General features: G+C 45.6%; 1 protein-coding gene across 22 annotated transcripts in view; it reads right to left on the bottom strand.

The window, feature by feature from the left end:
• LOC129853625 (ankyrin-1-like) overlaps positions 1 to 24298 on the bottom strand; it is a 192295-nt gene that overhangs the window by 6584 nt on the left and 161413 nt on the right. For 15 of the 22 annotated variants that reach the window (XM_055919851.1, XM_055919862.1, XM_055919854.1 and 12 more), the window contains 12 exons: positions 23142 to 23346; positions 22273 to 22369; positions 20596 to 20824; positions 18690 to 18818; positions 18455 to 18574; positions 18215 to 18305; positions 17894 to 17968; positions 17620 to 17751; positions 17094 to 17249; positions 7945 to 8641; positions 7231 to 7603; positions 748 to 831 (listed from right to left, as the gene is read on the bottom strand). In XM_055919851.1, the coding sequence (XP_055775826.1) occupies positions 748 to 831; positions 7231 to 7603; positions 7945 to 8641; positions 17094 to 17249; positions 17620 to 17751; positions 17894 to 17968; positions 18215 to 18305; positions 18455 to 18574; positions 18690 to 18818; positions 20596 to 20824; positions 22273 to 22369; positions 23142 to 23346 (2388 nt within the window). Of the gene's footprint in view, positions 1 to 747; positions 832 to 2311; positions 7210 to 7230; positions 7604 to 7944; positions 8642 to 13366; positions 13764 to 17093; positions 17250 to 17619; positions 17752 to 17893; positions 17969 to 18214; positions 18306 to 18454; positions 18575 to 18689; positions 18819 to 20595; positions 20825 to 22272; positions 22370 to 23141; positions 23347 to 24298 lie in introns of those variants that run through there. The other 7 variants (XM_055919853.1, XM_055919872.1, XM_055919873.1 and 4 more) reach the window with 5 other exon arrangements.

Here is a 24298-nt window from a genome sequence, read left to right as displayed (position 1 = left end):
ATCCTTATTAAATCTGCCACCCACAACCTTTCAACCCCATCCTTATTAAATCTACCACCCACAGCCGTTCAACCCCATCCTTATTAAATCTACCACCCACAACCTTTCAACCCCATCCTTCCTAAATCTACCACCCACAACCTTTCAACCCCATCCTTACTAAATCTACCACCCACAACCTTTCAACCCCATCCTTATTAAATATACCACCCACAAACTTTCAACCCCATCCTTACTAAATCTACCACCCACAACCTTTCAACCCCATCCTTACTAAATCTACCACCCACAACCTTTCAACCCCATCCTTATTAAATATACCACCCACAACCTTTCAACCCCATCCTTACTAAATCTACCACCCACAACCTTTCAACCCCATCCTTATTAAATATACCACCCACAACCTTTCAACCCCATCCTTATTAAATCTGCCACCCACAACCTTTCAACCCCATCCTTATTAAATATACCACCCACAACCTTTCATACAGCAACTAAACATGACTGTGACACCTGTGAGAGCATGACAGGGATCATTTTCCCATGTCGTGATTACAGTCATGACATTGGAATAAATCAAGGCATAATGATGAATGTGATGGTTCTTGATTATCAATTTAATAATCATTTCTATGAGGATGAGTGTAGTGAGTTGAACATGAATATTAACAGGGGAGAACTGGTAGATAGGCCACAGTGCAGGGCTGTAGAGTAGAGAGAGGCATGCTGGGATAGATATCTGACCTTCTTGGTGACGATGTTTCCGTGCTCGTCTGTGAACTGCTCCTCGCTCACTTGTTCCCCTGGGAGATCCTTGGCCTCATCACCCTACGGGACAGACAACATGTACTGAACATCACTAAACAATACTGTCATACTGAAATACACATGGTATACTGTACCGCCACACACATCTGCTCATAGATTAATGGCAAACGCATCAACAGCACACACTTCTACAGTAAGGAGTCCAAACCCACATACTCAACATTAACATTACAAAAGGGACCAGTCAATACTACCAGAAAGATTGGATCTAAATACTTGATTGGCCAACAACTTTTGCACAGACATCAGTGCCACACCTATGAGTTTGTAAGTATGAATTGGGGAGCGACTCAGAGAGAAAACCAGGAGTCAGCATACAGAACGAAAAGAGTGCTGGAATCTAGAGCACTTTAAAATAGCCCCCCAGAGTGAGTCTCATCATTTTGCCACTGTCACCAACCCCAAACCAGAGAGAGAGAGAGAGAGAGAGAGAGAGAGAGAGAGAGAGAGATAGATACGTACATGGAGATAGTAACTGGTCAGGGGATCACTAATGGGACTGCTGTGGTGTTAGCACTAATACAATCAGAGTTGATGAGGTTCATGATAATACAACTATTATTCCTAATAACATTGGAGGCGCCAGTACAGTTATTTATAAGATCAAAAGGTCCTGCAGTTAAAACGATTGAACACAGCGCCATGGCTGAAGCCTGCCCTATCCCCCACAATCCATAGAGGAAGGAGTTGATAGAGTTATTAAAGGTGTTGAGACCAGGAGAGGGCTGGAGGGAGGGGTTAGAATAGGACCATGAAGATGGTAGAGAGATTAGAGACTGAGTTCATAGGTTTAAACACCATTCACAGCTCAACAGCACGTACAAGGTCTGCACAGTGTGTCTACAGTCTAAATGGGTCTCAACTGTAGGTCTATGGTCACAGCACGTACAAGGCCTGTACAGTATATATATCTACAGTCTAAATGGGTCTCAACTGTAGGTCTATGGTTTGACCATTCTTAGTTTCGTCCTTACCTCCCTCTGTTACTATTCTATCTCACCTGGTGGAATACGGTATGAACAATATGATCCAGACAGTTGCTTGAAAATACTTTAAAACTAATGTTGTTGTTGCAGAGTAGTTCTATCATGCATCCTGTATATTCATCATCTATGCACAAGTCAGCATACTGTATGTGTGAGTTAAAATTCTCCAATTAACAACATTACTTTCATTACTGATGCCATTACGGATAAATTGCATTGTCAGAAGTTAATGCGGTAAACAATCAGAAATAGGTTTCTCTCCACCTTCTCCACTCGCCTCGACCCTGACGAACATGTCCCCTTGTCACAGCCAAACATTAAATCACCTCTGAGCTTTACAAATACACACGCACACACCCACATGCACACGCACACACACACTGCAACCATCTGCTTTCCACCTCACTGTTTGCTACACTCTCCTTCATTATTTTGTTCCATTGCCAGTCAATTCTCTCTCTCATCCTCTCCCCCCTCCCTTCTCTGTTGGGTACCTTGAGAATGACCCTGCGGCGGACCACCCGGGTGGTGACGTTCTCCTCTTCGTCGGCCATGCCCTCGGCCTCGCCCAGCTCACGGTCCAGCGCAGCGTGCACATAGGTGAGCACAGAGCGCAGGGAGCCGCTGGCTATATGCATCACATTCTGACCGCTGATCACCAGGAAGGCCAGCAGCACAAAGCTGAAGAGCAGCTCAGTCACCAGGGCCCACATCACTCACAGCCCCTCCAAGCTTCTACCTCTGCAAACTCTCAAAGCAACCCAGCAACCCAGTGGAGCGCACGACACACCCACTCTCACACACCCAACTACACGCCCACCCACACACACTAACACAGACACTAACACACACACGTCTGTGCAGGCTCTCGCCGACTATCCACGACCCTTCTCTCCGTTTTTCTGGGGCAGCAGCTGCACCCTTAGGCCTTCTCTCCTCTCAACAGGGCTGGCGCCTTGTCCTTCTTTCTCTCCCTCCGTTTGTGTCCCTTCTTCAACAAGCTCTACTCCACTAGACCCTGTTCCCTCTTTCCCTGGCTCCCTCTCTCTCTCCGTCTGTCAGCTGGTCAGTAGGAATGGCTGCAACCTCGGGAGGCTTCTATTTCCTCTCCCTCTCTCTCTCTTTCGTTCCTTCGCTCTCTCTCTCTCCCCTCCGTGCTTTCAAAAACAACCCTCTCACCCTTCACCCCTCGCTCCCTCTCTGTCTCCCAGACATGTGATCTGTAGTCTGTAAATACTTCTGGCAGCTCCAGAGAGGAGCTCTGCTCTGTCAGGCTGAGCGGCTGAGAGTGAGAATAACAGACTTGCAACCTGACCAACAGGCTTCCCTCAGGTAATCACACTACAGTATACTCCCTCAGGTAATCATTGTATACTCCCTCAGGTACTCATAGTATACTCCCTCAGGTAATCATACTATACTCCCTCGGGTACTCATAGTATACTCCCTCAGGTAATCATTGTATACTCCCTCAGGTACTCATAGTATACTCCCTCAGGTAATCATACTATACTCCCTCGGGTACTCATAGTATATTCCCTCAGGTAATCATACTATACTCTGGTACACACAACCATACACTATACTTCTACACTTATATTATTATATTACTTATTCTCTATGGGCAACATTGTAGTTTGTTCTTACTGTTCCAACACACTGGCAGTCCCAATATAACCTGGCAGTCTCAATATAACTTCCTTCCAGGGATAGCCCACAGAGACTGAAACAGCCCCTTTTTCCCTCTCACTGCGTCGCAAAGTTGAGCTGTCCTTTGGGGTGCTCTGGTGCAGTGCCAGAATGCTAGATGCCACGTGTGGTGGGCTGGGATTGGGTATCTGGTGACAGGGGCTGCTATTTTTGGCTTGACAGGCTGTTTGTGCCCTTCTTGGGCCTTCTGTTTGTATGCGCATGTGTGTGAGAGGAGAGGATAGTGGGATTATGGTACATATAATCTAATTCAGTTATAGCCTTCTGTCACTGGGTTTGGACTGTAGTCATACAAGTCCTACTGTACAGCATTTACATTTTAGTCATTTAGGAGACACTCTTATCCAAAGCGACTTACAGGAGCAATTAGTGTTAAGTGCCTTACTCAAATCAAATCAAACTTTATTTGTCACATGCGCTGAATACAGCAAGTGTAGACTTTACGTGAAATGCTGACTTACAAGCCCTTAACCAACAGCGCAGCTCAAGAAGAAGAAAATATTTTACCAAGTAGGCTAAAATAAAAAGTAATAATAAAAAGTAACACAATAAGAATAACAATAATGAGGCTATGTACAGGGTGCACCGGTACCTAGTCAGTGTGCAGGGGTACAGGCTAGTAATCTGCACACGCAGGTGGGGGTGAAGTGACTATGCATAGGTAACAAACAAACAGCGAGTAGCAGCAGTGTACAGGGGGGGGTCAATGTAAATTGTCCGGTGGCAATTTTTATGAGTTGTTCAGCAGTCTAATTGCTTGGGGGTAGAAGCTGTTGAGGAGCCAGGCTGTGATGCAACCGGTCAGGATGTGAGAAAGGGCGGTGTGGAGTGCGATTGAGCTTGCGTCATCTGTGGATCTGTTGGGTTGGTATGCGAATTGGAGTGGGTCTAGGGTGTCCGTGAGGATGCTGTTGATGTGAGCTATGACCAGCCTTTCAAAGCACTTCATGGCTACCGACGTGAGTGCCACGAGGCGGTAATAATTTAGGCAGGTTACCTTCGCTTCCTTGGGCACAGGGACTATGGAGTTCTGCTTGAAACATGTAGGTATTACAGACTCGGTCAGAAGGAGGTTGAAAATGTCAATGAAGACACGCGACAGTAATCCGTCTGGCCCAGTGACTTTGTGAATGTTGACCTGTTTAAAGGTTTTGTTCACATCGGCTACCAAGAGAGAGTTATCACACAGTCATCCAGAACAGCTGGTGCTCCCGTGCATGCTTCAGTGTTGCTTGCCTCGAAGCGAGCATAAAAGGCATTCTGGTAGCCTCGCGTCACTGGGCAGCTTGTGTCTGAGGTTTCTCTTTGTAGTCCGTAATAGTTTTCAAGCCCTACCACATCTGACGAGCGTCAGAGCCGGTGTAGTAGGATTCAATCTTTATTTTTTTTTAATTTTTTTTAAATTTTTATCCCATTTTCTCCCCAATTTTCGTGGTATCCAATCGCTAGTAATTACTACCTTGTCTCATCGCTACAACTCCCGTACGGGCTCGGGAGAGACGAAGGTCGAAAGCCATGCGTCCTCCGAAGCACAACCCAACCAGCCGTACTGCTTCTTAACACAGCGCGCCTCCAACCCGGAAGCCAGCCGCACCAATGTGTCGGAGGAAACACCGTGTACCTGGCCCCCTTGGCTGGCGCGCACTGCGCCCGGCCCGCCACAGGAGTCGCTGGAGCGCGATGAGACAAGGATATCCCTACCGGCCAAACCCTCCCTACCCCGGACGACGCTATGCCAATTGTGCGTCGCCCCACGGACCTCCCGGTCGCGGCCGGCTGCGACAGAGCCTGGGCGCGAACCCAGAGACTCTGGTGGCGCAGTTAGCACTGCGATGCAGTGCCCTAGACCACTGCGCCACCCGGGAGGCCAGGATTCAATCTTAATCCTGTATTGACGCTTTGCTTGTTTGATGGTTCATCTGAGGGCATAGAGGGAGTTCTTATAAATGTCCGGATTAGTCTCCCGCTCCTTGAAAGAGGCAACTGTAGCCTTTAGCTCGATGCGGATGTTGCCTGTAATCCATGGCTTCTGGTTGGGATATGTACGTACAGTCACTGTGGGGACGTCATCACCAATGCACGTATTTGTAACGGCAGTCTAAGTCGTCCTCCTCCTCAGACGAGGAGAGGCGAGAAGGATCTGAGGACCAATGTGCAGCGTGGTAATTTTCCATTATTTAATTAACACAAAACAAGACACTATACAAAATGACAAAACACACTAACCGTCACAGTCCTAGCTGGTGCAGACAAAACACAAAGACAGGAAACAACCACTCACAATCCCCAACACAAAACAAGCCACCTATATATGATTCTCAATCAGGGACAACGATTGACAGCTGTCTCTGATTGAGAACCATATTAGACTGAACACAGAAACAGACGAACTAGACACACAACATAGAATTCCCACCCAGCTCACGTCCTGACCAACACTAAACAAGAAAAACACATAAGAACTCTGGTCAGGACGTTACAGTATTGATGAAGCCGATGACTGACTGAGGTGTTGTATTCCTCAATGCCATTGGATGAATCCCGGAACATATTCCAGTCTGTGCTAGCAAAACAGTCCTGTAGTGTAGCAACCGCGTCATCTGACCACTTCCATATTGAGCGAGTCACTGCTACTTCCTGCTTTAGTTTTTGCTTGTAAGCAGGAATCAGAAGGATAGAATTGTGGTCAGATTTGCCAAATGGAGGGCGGGTGAGAGCTTTGTATGCATCTCTGTGTGTGGAGTAAAGATGGTCTCTGATTTTTTTCTCTGGTTGCACATGTGACATGTGTCCCCGGCCACTAGGAGCACCGCTTCTGGGTGAGCATTTTCTTATTTTCTTATGGCCTTATAGAGTTGGTTGAGAGCGGTCTTAGTGCCAGCTTCGCTTCGTGGTGGTAAATAGACGGCTACGAATAATACAGATGAGAACTGTATCTTGGTAGATAGTGTGGTCTTCAGCTTATCATAAGGTACTCTACCTCAGGCGAGCAATACCTTGAGACTTCTTTAATATTAGACATCGCGCACCAGCTGTTACTTGTCTTACCAGAGGTAGCGTCTCTGTTCTGCCGGTGAATGGAAAATCCCGCCAGCTCTATATTGTCTGTTTTTTCGTTCAGCCACGTCTCGGTGAAACATAAGATGTTACAGTTTTTAATGTCCCGTTGGTAGGATAATCTTAATAGTAGGTCATCAATTTTATTTTCTAACGAATGCACGTTGGGAGTTTACTCGCTTGCCTCTGGCTTCTCAGAAGATTCCCCGATCTGCGTCCCCTTTCCCCGCGTCTTTTCCTCACGCAAAAGGCGTGGATCTGGGCCTGTTCCAGTGAAAGCAGGATATCCTTCTTGTCGGGCTTGTTAAAGGAAAAAGTTTCTTCCAGTTCGAGGTGAGTAATCGCTTTTCTGATGTCCAGAAGTTATTTTCGGTCATAAGATACGGTAGCAGCAACATTACGTACACAATAAGTAAAAAAAGAAGTTACACAAACCACACAAAAAAAAAAAAATAGCACAATTGGTTGGGAGAATGTAAAATGTCAGCCATGTTCTTCGGCGCCATCTTAGGAAGGGCACATCTACAGATTTTAACCTAGCCAGCTTGGGGATTTGAACCAGCAACCATTCGGTTATTGGTTGGCCCAACGCTCTTAACTGCTAGGCTACCTGCCACCCCAATAATAAGATGGGTTTCCCACTCACCTGCTGCCTCAGGCGTACGTCGTCCCAGGTCTGCAGCTCTGGCACCCTGTGAGGGAACCCCAGGCCCTTCTCAAACGGCTGGGTGCCCCTGAAGTGCCCACGCAGGAGCTCAGAGTGCCCCATGTCCCGCACCGGCTGAAGCAAGGCCTCCTGGGACACGCGGGACTGACTGGGGTCCACATCCATGGCAGCGCGCACTGATGACATCATTGAGTCCATGGCCTGCCTGGGTTTTGTTGTCTGTGAACCCAACCAGGCCTGAGTGTGGTCAGTGATAGGTTGCCAACCTGGACCCGACTGCTCCTGTAGATAGGACAGTAAAGAGCCACCACCTCCGCCACTGCCTCTACTACCACTGCTGCCACCACTGGACCTAAGGAGGCAGAGGATGAGTGAGAATAGAAGAAAGGAGGAGAGAGTTGAAGAGAGGTGGAGAGAGAGGACAAGTGAGAGGAGAAGAGACAAAGGAGTGAAAGGAGCAGAGAGAGGCCAATGTGTGTCAAATGTGTGTGTCAAACAAAAGCTGACTAATAGTCCTTCATAGACACTCTGTTACTAAAACGAAATATTGTATTATTAGGTTAGGAAACATGGCAACATTGAAGTGTCCTAAGGCTCAGTTGTCTCAGAGGTGAGTGTCTGGACTACCCCCTGTCTGGCCAGTACTGTGTCCAGCTGAGCTGCAGACTGACTTAGGTCTGAGGACACACTCACCTGTCTCCATTACGATCAGCCACGCGGCTCAGACCAGGCGACTTGCTCAGCCGGGTGTGCACTCGCTGCTGTTGTCCTGCAACAAGAGAAAGCCCTTCCTCTGAGCCTGTCCCTCCTCCTCTTCCTCCTTCAACTCCAGCTCCATCTCCACCTGCCAAGTTGCCTCTGACCGCTGCTGCCTCTGACTTCACGACTTTTGACCCTTGACCCTTCTCCAGACCATTAACGTTGTATAACATGGCGGCGATGGTGCCTCCGAACGAAGAAGGGGTGGCAGGGGTGGCTGTGCTGAACGAAGCAGGGGTGGCAGGGGTGGCGGTGCTGAACGAGTCAACAGCCCCCATCTCTGAGTTGTCTTCCACCAGCTCCATGGAGCCACTCAGCCCCCCTCCCTCTCCGCTAGCCCTACTGCCCGGCCGGCCCAGGCTCCCGTACGGCAGCCCCAGCAGCCCCTCCGAGTCGTCAGCATTGCTGCACTCCAGTGAGGAGTCCTCCACGGCCACTAGGGAGGGGATGTTGCCCGAGGGCCACACCTGCACATCGGACATCTCCATGAGTGTGTCCTCCTCTGTGATGGCCATGGGAGCACACTCCAGACTGGAGACTTCCTGCCAGTAGGGCTCGTTGCCGAGCGGAGAGGGCAGGCTGTACTGCATGGAAGGAGGGGAGAGCAGCTCCTCCTGCAATACCCCGTAACCTGGAGCGACACACAGAGAGGCACACTGACACGGGCCCCCCACCTTGCTTCGCCACGCCTCGCCCCCCACCTTGCCCCACCAGCCCTGACAGGGACCCCAGGGGGGGATGTGCCCCTGCCCAGGAGCAGGGCAGCCATGGGGAGATGGCAGAGGGGGAGCCCAGGGGGCAAGGGGGGAGAGGGGGAGAGGAAGGGGCCAGACAGTGGGAGCTGAAGAAGAGGTGCAAGGAGCTAAGGGCGAGGGAGCAAGGGGGGCTTCGGGAGAGGGGGTTGACAAACCAGATCAAGCCAGATCAGCCAGCACTGACAGTGAGAGCAGCAGCGGAGGCAGCAGCAGACACACAGCCAGAGCCAGACAGAGAGCCAGACAGAGAGCCAGACAGAGAGCCAGACAGAGAGCCAGACAGAGAGCCAGACAGAGAGCCAGACAGAAAGAGAGAGGTCTGCTGGTGGCTGGTGCTGCTCCACTGTCTGCCACCTATAGGTAGAGGGACAGGAGTTACTGCCTCTGCCCCGAACCAACCTGGGGCTGGGACACACACCTGCCCGCCTGGGACACACACTTATACACACATACACATGCCATACACATGTCGATACACACACAGACTTACCCACACCCACACACAACCTCTCCCATACACACACACACACACAAAACCAGGCAAGTTAAATATTCTAGACAGGCTGAATAGCATGCATGCAGGCAATCTCGTTATTCAACACACTCACACACACTTTCACCCACCCACCACCACAGACATTAGAAAACAAATAACATAACCACATACACAATACACAGAAATACACACAAAGACACACTTACACCACACATACACACACATGATGATATACAGTTTCATTTCTTATAGCTCACTGCAAGCATAGCTGCCCCAAACCTCATTTTTATATCAACAGGGAATCTAACTTTGAGAATTTGCTGCATATGATCCATGAACCTTTGACTCAAGTCACTCCAACAACACCTATATTTGGAAAAAATTAATTTCTTGCCTGGTAGCATGGAGAGCTTTGACTTTTAAACATGCAGTGATGTGGTACAGTAAGCATGGTAGGTTCTCTTTAGATGCTAGAAAAACTATCCACTAGGAAACTGTCTGCAGGTGTACATGCAACCATCATGTTGACTGGAGTATGGAACAGACCCAGATACAGTCAGCACAACAGACAGCATCTGAACAAGTGGACGGTGCCAAAGCTGCTTTCTGAGTCTGCTCTCTTCCACACTAACTCACATTTCAGTATGGTGTACTTAATAGCTACTGTATGAGAAATGACCTGAGAGATAGCCAAGTAAATAAAATGTCAAATTCAAGGTCAGATGGCTATAGATACCACAAATAAAAAAACTTTAAAAACTATTGTGCATTAGCTACTGTACTTCTCTGCTAATACATTACCAAGAATGTATATTAATGAATAGATATGACCATGAGTAACATAAAGATACAGTATTTTGAATCAGCCAAATAAACCCAGTAAAGAATGGATATATAGTCTATAAAGTGGTAGAAATGAATTGATTATATACTGGCATGAACTGAGAGAAGAGTATAGATTTAGCAAGAGGTAGAAAAGACAGGAGAGATGTGGAGGGAGGGGTGAAGTGAATATTTGTGTGTGTGTGTGTGTGTGTGTGTGTGTGTGTGTGTGTGTGTGTGTGTGTGTGTGTGTGTGTGTGTGTGTGTGTGTGTGTGTCTGTGTGTGCGGGACTGCGTATGCGTGTGTGTGTGAGCGGGCGGAAGAACACTATGTGTGTGTGTGTGTATACATGAGAGAGAGAGGTGCAACATGAGTCATTGTTGGCACTAAGTTATGCTGAATGTGCAGTGGGTATTAGTGACACCAGCTGGCCTCCTGGGCCTCTCATCTCTCAGCCTTAAATGACAGCATAACCTCTCTGACATCCCACTCAGAAGGTCAGAGGACTATGTGTACGTGGGTCATAAGTTAAACACATTTACGTTAGGGTGGCAGGTAGCCTTGCAGTTAAGAGCTTTGGGCCAGTAACCGAAAGGTTGCTGGTTCAAATGCCCGAGCTGACTAGGTGAAACGTCGGTTGATGTGCCCTTTAGCAAGGCACTTAACCCTAGCTGCTCTGGATAAGAGTGTCTGCTAAATGACTAAAATATTAGTGGGACACATAACAAGTATCCTTCAATATGCATCCTTCATAAACAAGTATCCTTCAATATGCATCCTTCATAACAAGTATCCTTCATAAACAAGTATCCTTCAATATGCATCCTTCATAACAAGCATCCTTCAATATGCATCCTTCATAAACAAGTATCCTTCATAAACAAGTATCCTTCAATATGCATCCTTCATAACAAGCATCCTTCAATATGCATCCTTCATAAACAAGTATCCTTCAATATGCATCCTTCATAACAAGCATCCTTCAATATGCATCCTTCATAACAAGCATCCTTCAATATGCATCCTTCATAACAAGCATCCTTCAATATGCATCCTTCATAAACAAGTATCCTTCATAAACAAGTATCCTTCAATATGCATCCTTCATAACAAGCATCCTTCAATATGCATCCTTCATAAACAAGTATCCTTCAATATGCATCCTTCATAACAAGCATCCTTCAATATGCATCCTTCATAACAAGCATCCTTCAATATGCATCCTTCATAACAAGCATCCTTCAATATGCATCCTTCATAAACAAGTATCCTTCATAAACAAGTATTCTTCAATATGCATCCTTCATAACAAGTATCCTTCATAAACAAGTATCCTTCAATATGCATCCTTCATAACAAGCATCCTTCAATATGCATCCTTCATAAACAAGTATCCTTCATAAACAAGTATCCTTCAATATGCATCCTTCATAACAAGCATCCTTCAATATGCATCCTTCATAAACAAGCATCCTTCAATATGCATCCTTCATAACAAGCATCCTTCAATATGCATCCTTCATAACAAGCATCCTTCAATATGCATCCTTCATAACAAGTATCCTTCATAACAAGTATCCTTCAATATGCATCCTTCATAACAAGTATCCTTCGATATGCATCCTTCCTAACAAGTATCCTTCATAACAAGTATCCTTCAATATGCATCCTTCATAACAAGTATCCTTCATAACAAGTATCCTTCGATATGCATCCTTCCTAACAAGTATCCTTCATAACAAGCATCCTTCAATATGCATCCTTCATAACAAGTATCCTTCATAACAAGTATCCTTCAATATGCATCCTTCATAACAAGTATCCTTCGATATGCATCCTTCCTAACAAGTATCCTTCATAACAAGTATCCTTCAATATGCATCCTTCATAACAAGTATCCTTCGATATGCATCCTTCATAACAAGTATCCTTCATAACAAGTATCCTTCAATATGCATCCTTCATAAAAAGCATCCTTCGATATGCATCCTTCACATAACAAGTATCCTTCAATTTACATCCTTCACATAACAAGTATCCTTCAATTTGCATCCTTCACAAAACAAGTATCATTCAATATGCATCCTTCATAACAAGTATCCTTCAATATGCATAACCCCAGTAGATAAAACCTCTTAACAGTTCCACAAGGTTTAAGACTTCCAGCTGATGAGCTTTCTTTAAACGTGTATACATTACTCTTTAGCCAGTAGGGTGAGGATGATTCATGTCACATAAATATCATGGTATTTGTTTGGAATACCACCTTTTAAGGTTGTGTGTGAATGATCTGAACCCTTATAGTAGCTGACAATAGTGTCTCCTGGTGATCAATATGGTTCTACTGTACATGGTTTTAGATTGTCTGTTCGTGTCTCTGACAATCTAAAAGACCATCTAACATTTGTGTGATTCTGCCATCCAGTCTTGTTGCCAGTCCTTCTCTCTCTCTATGCGTGTGTGTCTGTGGGTGGTATCACTCCCATGGTCAGTTGAATGGTGAGGTGGGGCGGTGACAGAGAGAGAGAGAGAGGAGGGCATGAGGGAGGGTATTCGTGGGGAATGAACGTGGTGGCCTGGCCCTCCTGGTAAAAAAGACAAACACTGTAAATATTAACAAACTGGCTGAAGCTCACATACACAGAAAGAGAGTCACAATCACACACCGACTGGAAGAAGGGACACAGTGAAATACTCAAATGAAGACACTGAAGACACTCATAAAAGACAACAATTTAAAACACAGACATGTATACACACAAATATACTTACACACATACACACTCACACACCAACACACATGGAACAGAGAGACTGAATGGAAGGGTCTCATGAACACACTCCCTGCAAATATGAGTTGTGACAGAGGGCATAGATACTACATCCCCTAATTCTGGAGAGACTCAAAGACACAGGACAAACACACATACACACAAACAACTGATCAACAACATGTCCCAACATTCATACATGAACAGAGCAGTCAAAACACATGGTTAAAACGGGTTCAGGGCCTTTTTACCCCCACAGAGAACAATATACAGTAGAGGATGTAAACATGCAGACTAAACGGTCGGGTCATTCCCCAGCATGCATGCCATGCAATATCAGTCTGATATTAAAGCAGCTACAAGTTTCAGAGGCATAAACAGCTCCCAGACTACATCTCCCACAGGCCACTGCTTCTGACACATCCTCATTCCAATACTTCCATGCAAGCATATAGGAGGTGAAAGACAATAGTGGGCCTCATGCACATGTAGACAGGCAGGGGGGGGGGGGGGGGGGGGGGGGCAGGGAGGGAAACAGAGAGAGGGAAGATAGGAGGGAAGAGGACAGAAAGAGAAAGAGGAAGAAAGAAAGACATGCACAGAGAAAAAGAGAGATAGACAGAGATGGGGAAAGGAGGAAAAGAGAGAGAGAGATGGACAGAGAGAGTGATGGAACAAGGGACACCTCCCTCTCCCGGGGGTGCTGAGCACACAGTGTGTGAGGAGGTTTGGTCACAGAGCAGACGGTTAAAAAGGTGGAATTTTCAAGAGCACAACAATAAAGAGTAATAAAAAAAAAACTGGTCATCAAAATAAAGATGAGGGCCAGAGGTCAACATGAGGTCGGAGGGCATGAGTTCAGAGGTCGGAGAGGAGGAGTGAGAAGGAGGAAGAGTAGGGCGGCCAGGCTGCAGATGACATGTCCAGAGAAACACAAAGAGAGAGGGGACAGAGATTCAAAAGGAACAAGTACGGGGATCCCAGAGGGACACACAGTGCACCGAATGGAACGACCCCCGGTCTGAAGAGACTCGTACAGCCCCATGCACACACAGGCAGAGAGCGTAACATTACCCTTATAGAAGCCTAGCTGGATTCAGTTCAGGCCTCCCGAGCCTCGCTAGTATGACTAAATGGAACTCATTGCTTTTACGGAGTTACAAATCATGCGTCTTAGACTCAAACCACTAGAGTTAAGAAAGGGGATTGAATGTCAAAATCACTAAGAGCCAAACGTGATGAAAATAAGGAAAAGACAAGAACAGGTCGACTGAAAGGTACAGTAAGAAGAATGTAGTTCTCCATAATTTCTATTCTAAATGGTAGAATAAAAAAACATTTGTTCCTATAGATATAGGAAGACAGTGCTGCATGCATCCTACCTGGGTTAAAAATAGAATATGGAATCTAATTGCGGTCTCCAGGCTTGGATTCCCACTTCAGAATCTATTGTAATTTTCAATTCATTTGATTGTGAAGGTTAATTAGGGGACCAAGGGAGTTTTCACCAAGGGAGTAAGCACCTTCCAGACTGACATTCAGTCAGAGAGTGAATCCTCATTCTGTACCATCCCCTGATGTCAAATACTGGCCTACCTACGTTCTACATCCTCTGTAAAATCAGGAACAAACTTATCAGCCATACTATCATTCATTACTCCAAAAGATAAATCATAGATCTCTTGAAAATCCTTGTTGTAATAAACATAAACAATACCATGTCTAGAGGTCAGGTTGGTATTGTCCCGTGAGAGTGTGACCACCTTGTTACACAGACAGCGTCAGAAGAAAGAGCTTTGGGAGGCAGACTGGACAGGTGTTAGATATCAGAGTCACTGCAGCTGTGATCTGACTGAGCATCTCCCGTTTGTCCCTTTGTCCATCATGGTCATATCTATGCATGAGTTACATCACCTGTTATTGCTCCAGTTTGCACTGAGGGGACCTGGCACCTGCTGTGATGACACATGAGATAGTGGGGCACAGAGCAGACCCAGAAGAGAGGCCACAGCACTCCAGTGATGGTCAGTCCAGTGCAGTTTTTTTTTACACCAGTCCAGTGGTGAAACTGGAGTCAATCTGATGTATATCATGCATGTGTAAAATAGTAAACCATGAGTAAAAGTAGTCAAAGTTTGAGAAATGACCACTGGAAGCAAAGCCAACTGCAGTATGCTTGAAGCAAAGACTACAGACTGAATTCATGTATGGAAATGCTTGTTTTTTTTACAGACACATAATATCCTGCACGATATCTCACATGGCCTATGTAGGCAGATTGTGGTTTAAATCATGTTGGATAAAGATGAACATCATGAACTCATAGCCAAAATCGTACTTTATAGGATGTAATAACATAAACCTGTCAAATACACAGATACGACACAGTAGTAACTTACGCACTGAATACAGATCTAACAAAATATACATTTGGCAAGCATGAACAGAATCTCATTCAACACACCATACAGCTGACTAACACAGCATTTCAGTAATTTTATCTATTTCTTTTTAAATCATCAACTTTCCTATTGCTAACAACTTCATCAAACACACATGAAAACAGATGTTTCTTGAGGTTCCAATTGATCTTTAAATACACTATATATATAAAAGTATGTGGACACCCTTTCATATTAGTGGATTCGGCTATTTCAGGCACAGCAGTTGCTGACAGGTGTATAATATCGAGCACACAGCCCTGCAATCTCCATAGTCAAACATTGTCAGTTGAATGGCCTTACTGAAGCGCTCAGTGACTTTCAATGTGGCACTGTCATGGGATGCCACCTTTCCAACAAGTCAGTTCGTCAAATTTCTGCCCTGCTAGAGCTGCCCCGTTCAAATGTAAGTGCTGTTATTGTGAAGTGGAAACGTCTAGGAGCAACAATGTCTCAGCTGCGAAGTGATTGGCCACACAAACTCACAGAACGGGACCGGCAAGTGCTGATGTGCATAGCACGCAAAAATCGTCTGTCCTCGGTTGCAACACTCCCTACCGAGTTCCAAACTGCATCTGGAAACAACGTCAGCACAAGAACTGTTCATCGAGAGCTTCATGAAATGGGTTTCCATGGCCGAGCAGCCGCACACAAGCCTAAGATCACCATGCGCAATGCCAAGCATTGGGTAGAGTAATGTAAAGCTCACCGCCATTGTACTCTGGAGCTGTGAAAATGTGTTCTCTGCAGTGATGAATCACGCTTCACCATCTGGCCGTCCAACGGACGAATCTGGGTTTGGCGGATATCAGGAGAACGCCACCTGCCCGAATGCATAGTACCAACTGTAAAGTTTGGTGGAGGAGGAAAAATGGCTGTTTTCATGGTTCGAGGTATGCCCCTTAGTTCCAGTGAAGGGAAATCTTAATGCTACAGCATACAATAACATTCTAGACAGTTCTGTGCTTCCAACTTTCTGGCAACAGTTTGGGAAAGGCCCTTTCCTGTTTCAGCATGACAATGCCCCATGCACAAAGCGAGGTTCATACTGAAATGGTTTGTCGAGATCGGTGTGGAAGAACTTGCCTGAACACCTTTGGGATGAATTGGAACGACGACTACGAGCCAGGCCTAATCACCCAACATCAGTACCCGACCTCACTAATGCTTTTGTGGCTGAATGGAAGCAAGTTTCCGCCATAATGTTCCAACATCTACTGAAAAGCCTTCCCAGAACAGTGGAGGCTGTTATAGCACCAAAGGGGGGATACAACCCTAAATTATGCCCATGATTTTGGAATGAGATGTTCGACGAGCAGGTGTCCACAAACTTTTGTGTATGTTAAAGAATTATCTCTATTTCGATCTATACTCTTTTTGGTAGGCTCCGTTCATTTTGCTTAAATCCATATACCAGTTGCATCGGCCATTTCAGTGGAGAGATAATCCTAAAATGTAGCTGGCACTATTAGACAATATTGTGATGCTGATTGAAGGCTCTACAGGTCATTGATACATAGTACTCAACCACAAACAAGAGAATATATCTGAGTCAGGCTTTAGAGGGGCACCACAGAGGCAGTTGTTATCTGAGTGTCTTGAGCCCTGGTCCAGGTTGCTGCGTTTCACATCTGTCGAAATCTCAAGTTTATGGCAATAGCATATAGGACTTTGACTGAGGATTGGGGCAGGATGGTGATGGTGGCAGCAGAGGAGGAGGAGGAGAGAGAGAAGAACTGGTAGGGTATGGTGGTTGGGGGTGGGAGAGGGCTGCATGGGGATGAGGAGAAGCCTTACCATTGGTCAGGCTGGGGGAGATGGGGTCGCTCTCGTTGTGTCTGTGTCTGCTTGGCTCCCGGGCCTGCCTCCCTGCAGGCTGTGGCCCCTGGCCCTCCAACATGTTTACTATGTCCATCCGGTCAATGCTCTTCAGAGCTGTGCACAAACTCTCCACTGTACATAGGAGCCACAAGAGAGAAAGAGAGACAGAGAAAGGGGGAGGAGAAAAGAATAGAGAGAAAGAAGACAGAGACGAGAGGCAGGAAAATGGGAAATGGACCGTTAAATAACAGACAAGGAAGTGGAAGATATTATGAGGAGAATAATGACATTGTTTACCAGTACCCTGACAGACCCAGGTTTGACCCAGAAAATGACAGTTAACACAATGTTAATATAAGGTACAGCATAGAGTAGACAAGTCTCTCAAGCAAATCCAAGAGCCAGTGCAAGACTGTACGGTGGGTGAGTGGAGATGATGAATATAGGATAAGAGGATGCACAGGAAGGATCCACTGACCTATATGGGATCTCAGGTACTTACTATTGGCTCTCTTGCCCTCACAGGTGGCCCATAGGCTGAGCAGGGCAGAACTCTGCTCCAATAGGGAGTTAGGATTCTCCACACGGATCTTATTAATGTCATCTACACTGAACTGTAGCTCCCTCGCCAGCTCTGGAGAGACAAAGGTGGAGAGACAGAGGCAGGGAGGAAAGGAAAAGCAGCCGCAAGCCATTAAAACTGATACACAGACTCAGACGCCGACACAAGCACCAAACACAGGCACGAGACACAGACACTCATTCCACTCACTCACCAGCCCAGCTCAGTCCCAACTGTTCAGCTATCAAAGCCATCTTCAGCTCTGTCTTTTCCATGGCACTCATTGATGCTGCAGAAACCAGACCACAACTGATACTTTAACATGAGAAGTTAATGTACAGTTGTGATTATTACTGCATGAAGGGGCACATGGAATGTGAACGTGTTCATGTGGGGTATGTCATTGTCTTATGTCAGGTAGCTTGACTAAGTCATCTGCACTGATTGAGGGACGAGCGTCGTGTAGGAATGACGCCACCTGTCGGAAGACAATGGTGGTCTGTATGGGGTATCATAGGGATGGGATGGGAGGCACCTTTACCCATGGCAGGCTCATTCAGGGCGCTGTATCTCTCTCGCAGGGCTAATGGGGTCAGAGTTCGCCTCCGGTCTTCACTCCCAGCAGCCTGTCAATCAAACATAAGCAAAAAGCCTCTGGAATATATAATTTGTCTCAGATCTCACAAGTTTCCAAAATTAAATATGTGTTTGTGTATTATAAAATAAAAGTGAAGTGCTTTTCAAAGCACCCCAAAAGCATTTTTTTTAGGCCTACCTTGATACACAGAGGCATGGTAATATTGAGGTTGCACAGCACATGTTGGCTGTCTTCGTACTTGGTAGACTTTCGCAGGAAGGACAGGAATCCGGAGTGATCTTTGCTACTATCTCTCACCTTGAAGGAGAGAACCGAGCAAAACAGACAAGAGATATTTTCAGTGTGAGAGGGAGACCCAGAGAGGAGGGAGTAATGGAGAGAGGAAGGAAGACAGAGAGGGAGAGTTAAACACCTTGACAGAGACGGGGAGTCTATTGTCTCTGAAGGCCTGGAAGCTGAAACAGCGAGGCTGCTGGGTAGCCTTCCTCACTGGGACCAGGTTCCCAGAACACTCCAGGTGCAGCGGCATACCCTCCATCACCTGAGGGGGAGGACACTAACTTTAGACACAGTGGCCATGTCCGAATACCCGTACTAGTGTACTACATACTTAAACTGTATACTATGCACTCATTGTCACATGCTATTTTGCACGTACCGTTTAATAAAAAGTATGCAGTATGCCATGGTCGCAACGCAGTAGCGGCTCCTGACTGGCTGAGTAGGTGGGGCGGGGCCGAGTGCGGGTAGATTTTTCCAAATTCAACAGACATGCATCGCATTAACCAGCCTGATAATAGCTAATTTTCAATTCGAATAACTTCTCCAAACTCAGAATAGAATAGGAATGGAGTTATAGGCCTACTCAGGCTGGTTAGAGGCAGCCTATCACATTCAACCTATACCGTAGTAGACCATATAGCCCATCTATCCTATTTAAAAAGTACTGAAGACAAAAACAGATCATTTGGTTCCATTTCAACATATTTATTATTAGTGAAACCAAAGTGCTGTAACATTTACAAATTCAATCAAATAGCCTAGTACACACATGAAAACTTTTCAAACGTTCAAATCAAAAGGCTATTGCACACTAAAACGTGGACAGTCGGGTGCATCGCAAATTCAGAACCGCTGGACAGCAACGTAATGTAAAAAACGAGATCAGAACGACTGCTAAATCTTGATCCATAAATTAAATAATTATATGAGTAGCCTACAAAACTTAAACACTCCATATGTACAAATCAAAAGGCTTGATTAACATGACATCAATAACGCAACCACATCTCAAGTCCATGGGGCTGACACATTCAGAAATCAAAAGATGGTTTAGTATTTACTGTAGTTTAAATGTGCTATACCATACACCTAGAATTTCTCTGAATTTCTCCCCTATGTGGAAACTAGGTGAATTGCAACAGCGCTAGCCTGCAACAAATATCCCTCTCCCACTAAAGAGGGTAGTGCGTACTGCCCAATACGTCACTGGGGCCAAGCTTCCTACCATCCAGGACCTCTATACCAGGTGGTGTCAGAGGAAGGCCCTAAAAATTGTCAAAGACTCCAGCCACCTTCCGGAACGCCAAGTCTGAATCCAAGAGGCTTCTAAACAGCTTCTACCTCCAAGCCATAAGACTCCTGAACATCTCATCAAATGGCTACCCAGACTATTTGCATTGCCCCCCTCCCCTCTTCTACACTACTGTTACTTTCTGTTATTATCTATGCATAGTCACTTTAATAACTCTACCTACATACTACCTCGACACCGGTGCCCTCGCACATTGACTCTGTACCAGTTACAAACAGCAGTAAAAATGATATTTTTAGTTTAAAAAAATATATAATTCTGTTTTCAAAAATTTAGCCAATGATGCAATACTTGTTATCATTTAAAGGGGAACAAAAACTACTTATCCTACATTTGAACACCACTGTAGAAGCTTCGGTATTTGGCATCTTCCCAATTAAGTAGCCTAGTTTTATTGTTTGACTACTTGAAGAGAACTAGGGCCTATCACTTGAAGCCCACCTCTTCCAATGCATTGTGGTTAAAGTGGGCATCGGATTCTACTAGATGAAGAGGCGAAATGAGTATAACATCCTGGCACTTAAACTTTACTGTATTTTTGAAATGTTGCATACTATTAAGCATTATTTTTTGCATACTCAAACAGCCTACTATTTAGGACACAAGTATGGGTATTCGGACACAGCCAATGGCTCCCTCCACTCACTTCACAGTGCCTCTTCAGATGAAGCTTCTAAGCAATGACATCATCAAGACAACCATCAATATGACCCCCTGCACTGACCTCGATATCGCGACTGCGGGCCACCTCGCTGAAGTTCTCGTGTTGCTCCAGGGTTTTGTCCATCTTGTCATCAGTCATGCAGTAGCAGCGCAGGCGGCCCTCACGGACCTCGTTCATCTTGGCAAACACCACAAACTTGGCCATGTAGGGCACGGCTGAGAGCTCCCGGTACAGGAGGTTGGCGAAAGACATGGCCTCGGCTGTCCGGGGACAGTCAGCCAGCCAAAACCTGAGAAGAGACACCAGTGTGTAAGATATATGGCAACCCTTAAGTTCCTCATGACTAGATCCTTTGAGATATGCAGGTGATTAGCATACCTAAAACGCTGAATGCAGTCAAAAACATGATTTTGCAGTTTTATATACACTCATCGGCCAGTTTATTAGGTGCAGCACCCCGTTCACGAAAATGGGTCGCTCCTACAGACAGTGAATCACGTGGCCATGGCTTGCTATATAAAGCTGGCAGACTGGCATTGAGGCATTCAGTTACTGTTCGATTGAACGTTAGAATGGACGAAACATGTGACCTAAGTGATTTTGAGCATGGTATGATCGTCGATGCCAGGCACACCAGATCCAGTATCTCAGAAATGACTGCCCTCCTGGGGTTTTCACGCTCGACAGTGTAGTGTTTACTGAGAATGGTGCCACAAACAAAAATAACATCCAGTTAGCGGCAGTTCTGTGGGTGAAACCAGCTTGTTGATGAGAGGTTGAAGGAGAATGGCAAGAATCATGGAAGCTAACAGGCGGGCCACAAACAGAGAAATAACGGCGCAGTACAACAGTGGTGTGCAGAATGGCATCTCGGAACTCACAACTCGTCGATCCTTATCACGGATGGGCTATTGCAGCAGACGACCACACCAGGTTCCACACCATCAGCAAAAACAAGAAGAAGTGGCTCCAGTGGGCACGCAGTCACCAACACTGGACAATTGAGGAATAGAAGAACATCGTCTGGAACATGACAGCGAGTTCAGTTTACTTGAGTGGCCTGGTCAGTCCCCAGACCTCAACCTAATAGAACATCTTTGGGATGAGATGGAACGGCCTGTTCGCTACATGAATGTACCGCTGTCCAATCTGAAGCAACTGCCTGATGCCATCGCCTCAGCACGGACCAACAACCCTGTGGAACGTTTCAGACACCTTGTAGAATGCCCCAATGAATTCAGGCTGTTCTGGTGGCAAAGGGGAGTCTGACCTGGTACTAGATGGATGTACCTAATAAACTGGCATGTGAGTGTATGTTTCCACACTATGAGGTTGGAATAGTACTGTGAAATTGTGAAAATTATGATAATGCCCTTTTAGTGTAAGAGCTGTTTGAAAAGACCCCCTGAAATGTATGCCTGTTTTGGTGGGATGGAGTTTTGGGCTGCTTGGTGACATTACCAGGTGGTAAATTAGTTAATAGACCAATTAGAAAGAGAGTTCCAAACCTCTCTGCCAATAACAGCTAGTTTTCAGTTATCCCCTACCCACTCAGAGTGTCTTTTTGACCATTTTAATTGAAAACAATCACATTAAGGTGCTTCATTGTTACCGAGAAGAAACGGCTGCATTTGACTGCTCCAGTGACAGAAAGAGCTGGATTGTGAGATTTAGGATGTGAATTTGAATGTCTAATTAACATGAATGCTAATGAGTGAGTTGCTGCTGTATACTTACCGTGCTGACACATTGGTTGTGAAGTTGGCACAGTCTTTGCTATATATGAGCTTGGTGGTGCCTGTGATGTCCTCCCACTGGGCTGAGGCTGTACCACCTGGGGAGAAGGAAGAGACATCAGTTACACCAATATATAAGGATGAGGAGAAAAAGGTATATTAAACATGCAAGGAGATTTTACTTCACCATATCACTCTGACACCCATTGTTATGGTGCAGAGAATCAACAGTTACTGTAAATAGCAATGACATTGTGTCACAACTTCTGCCGAAGTCGATGCCTCGCCTTGTTCGGGCGGTGTTCAGCGGTCGACGTCGCCGGTCTTCTAGCCATCGCCAATCCATTTTTCATTTTCCATTTGTTTTGTCTCGTTTTCCCACACACCTGGTTCTCATTTCCCTCATTATGTGTTGTGTATTTAACCCTCTGTTACCCCCAAGGCTTTGTGTGGTATTGTTTATCTGTTTTCATGTATGCGCACGTTAGGCTGGTTGCGCTGGGTTATGTTCAACCCGTATTTGTATTTCGTGTTCGTTTGTGCCGTGTGCTTTTGGTTCGCCAAATAAAATGCTCCATTTTGCTACCAAATATTTGCTCTCCTGTGCCTGACTTCCTACAGCCCTTCACACATACCTTGACACATTGCATATTCTCTGGCTTGCAGACCTACATAAATCTGGATTTTCCCATCTCACAGCTGAGAGACTTTGAATCACTATGTTCAATGAATTTCCTTCTGTCTATGAGGTGATCATGCGGTCCAACTCATAGTTTACTCTATATAGAGGCAAACTATTCAACTATTCCACTGTGCCATTAGTCCACTGTAAGGCCTCAGTCAGGTTTGCGTGTGAAAGTGTTGGCGTACCGATGACACTGCAGAGCAGGCGGAGGCTGGTAGTGTCCCCCTCTCCAGAGTCCCGGGGGCTATCTCTCCATGAGGGGGGTAGAGGGATGCACAGGCCGATGGGCCGGTGGAACTTGCGTCGCCGTGGCTCCACAGTCACCACAGGGCTGAAGGTTGCCTGGTTACCCAGCAGCTTGGCAACCAGCTCGTCTGGGACTGGTTGGGCCTGAGGTTGGAGGGGAGAGGATGTGTGGAGGGAGAGACAACGATGTGGTGGAGGAGTGTGGAGAAGAAAGAGAGGAAGGCACAGAGAGAAAGAGGGAGAGAAATTGACACAAAGGTAGACCGACAGATAGCAATGTAGAGCGAAAGAGTACGAGAAAAGAAGACAGTGAGAGATAATAGAATGTATGTGATGATGTAACAGATGACAATGTACAGATAAATAAATAAAATGGAAGAAATGAAGTATGAAGAGAAAGAGAGAGAAGTCTATGGTCAACAAAATGCTTTTTGAATCTAGACCAAAACATACAAACAATTTGAAAAGACACATTGCCTTTCTTTCTTGTTGTCAGTGTTTATTGTAAAAGTGTGAAACAAATATTAACATTTAAAAATCTATATTCACAAAAAATCATAAACCTTTAGACATTAATGCAAACAGATTTGAAAGAAAAATACGTTTTTTAACCCAGTCAAAGTATAGAATACATCTCACAATTCAAGTATTCATGCACAGATTCCCTCGTTCACTTGCTTCACATGAATATGAAATGATATATGAAATCAAATAAATGGTCTCCCTCACTACACATTCAAGTTTGTACAGCCTTTGAGAATGTTAGCGTATCTGCTAGAGTAAACCTATCACCGGGTTATGAGGCTATAAGGTTCTACATTCACAGCTCTACAGGCTGCAGGTAACACAGCAGATGCACCAAAGCAGCAGGGGAGATGGAAGGTCAATGGATGGTGGAATCAAATCAAATCAAACTTGATTTGTCACATGCGCCGAATACAACAAGTGTAGACCTTACCGTGAAATGCATCCTGTGCCATGTTTACTGTAACGTATTTCTCTCTAAAAATGAGGCTACTATGTAGGCCAATATGGAGGTTTATCCATGGCAAGGGCTAAAACCCCTCAACACACAGGTATGAAACCAAATCCAAAC

Source organism: Salvelinus fontinalis, chromosome 4 (assembly GCF_029448725.1).
Source record: "Salvelinus fontinalis isolate EN_2023a chromosome 4, ASM2944872v1, whole genome shotgun sequence".
In the NCBI taxonomy this organism is placed as follows: Eukaryota; Metazoa; Chordata; class Actinopteri; order Salmoniformes; family Salmonidae; genus Salvelinus; species Salvelinus fontinalis.
Note: the sequence above shows the minus strand (reverse complement) of the source record. Positions and strands in the feature narration are given on the sequence as shown.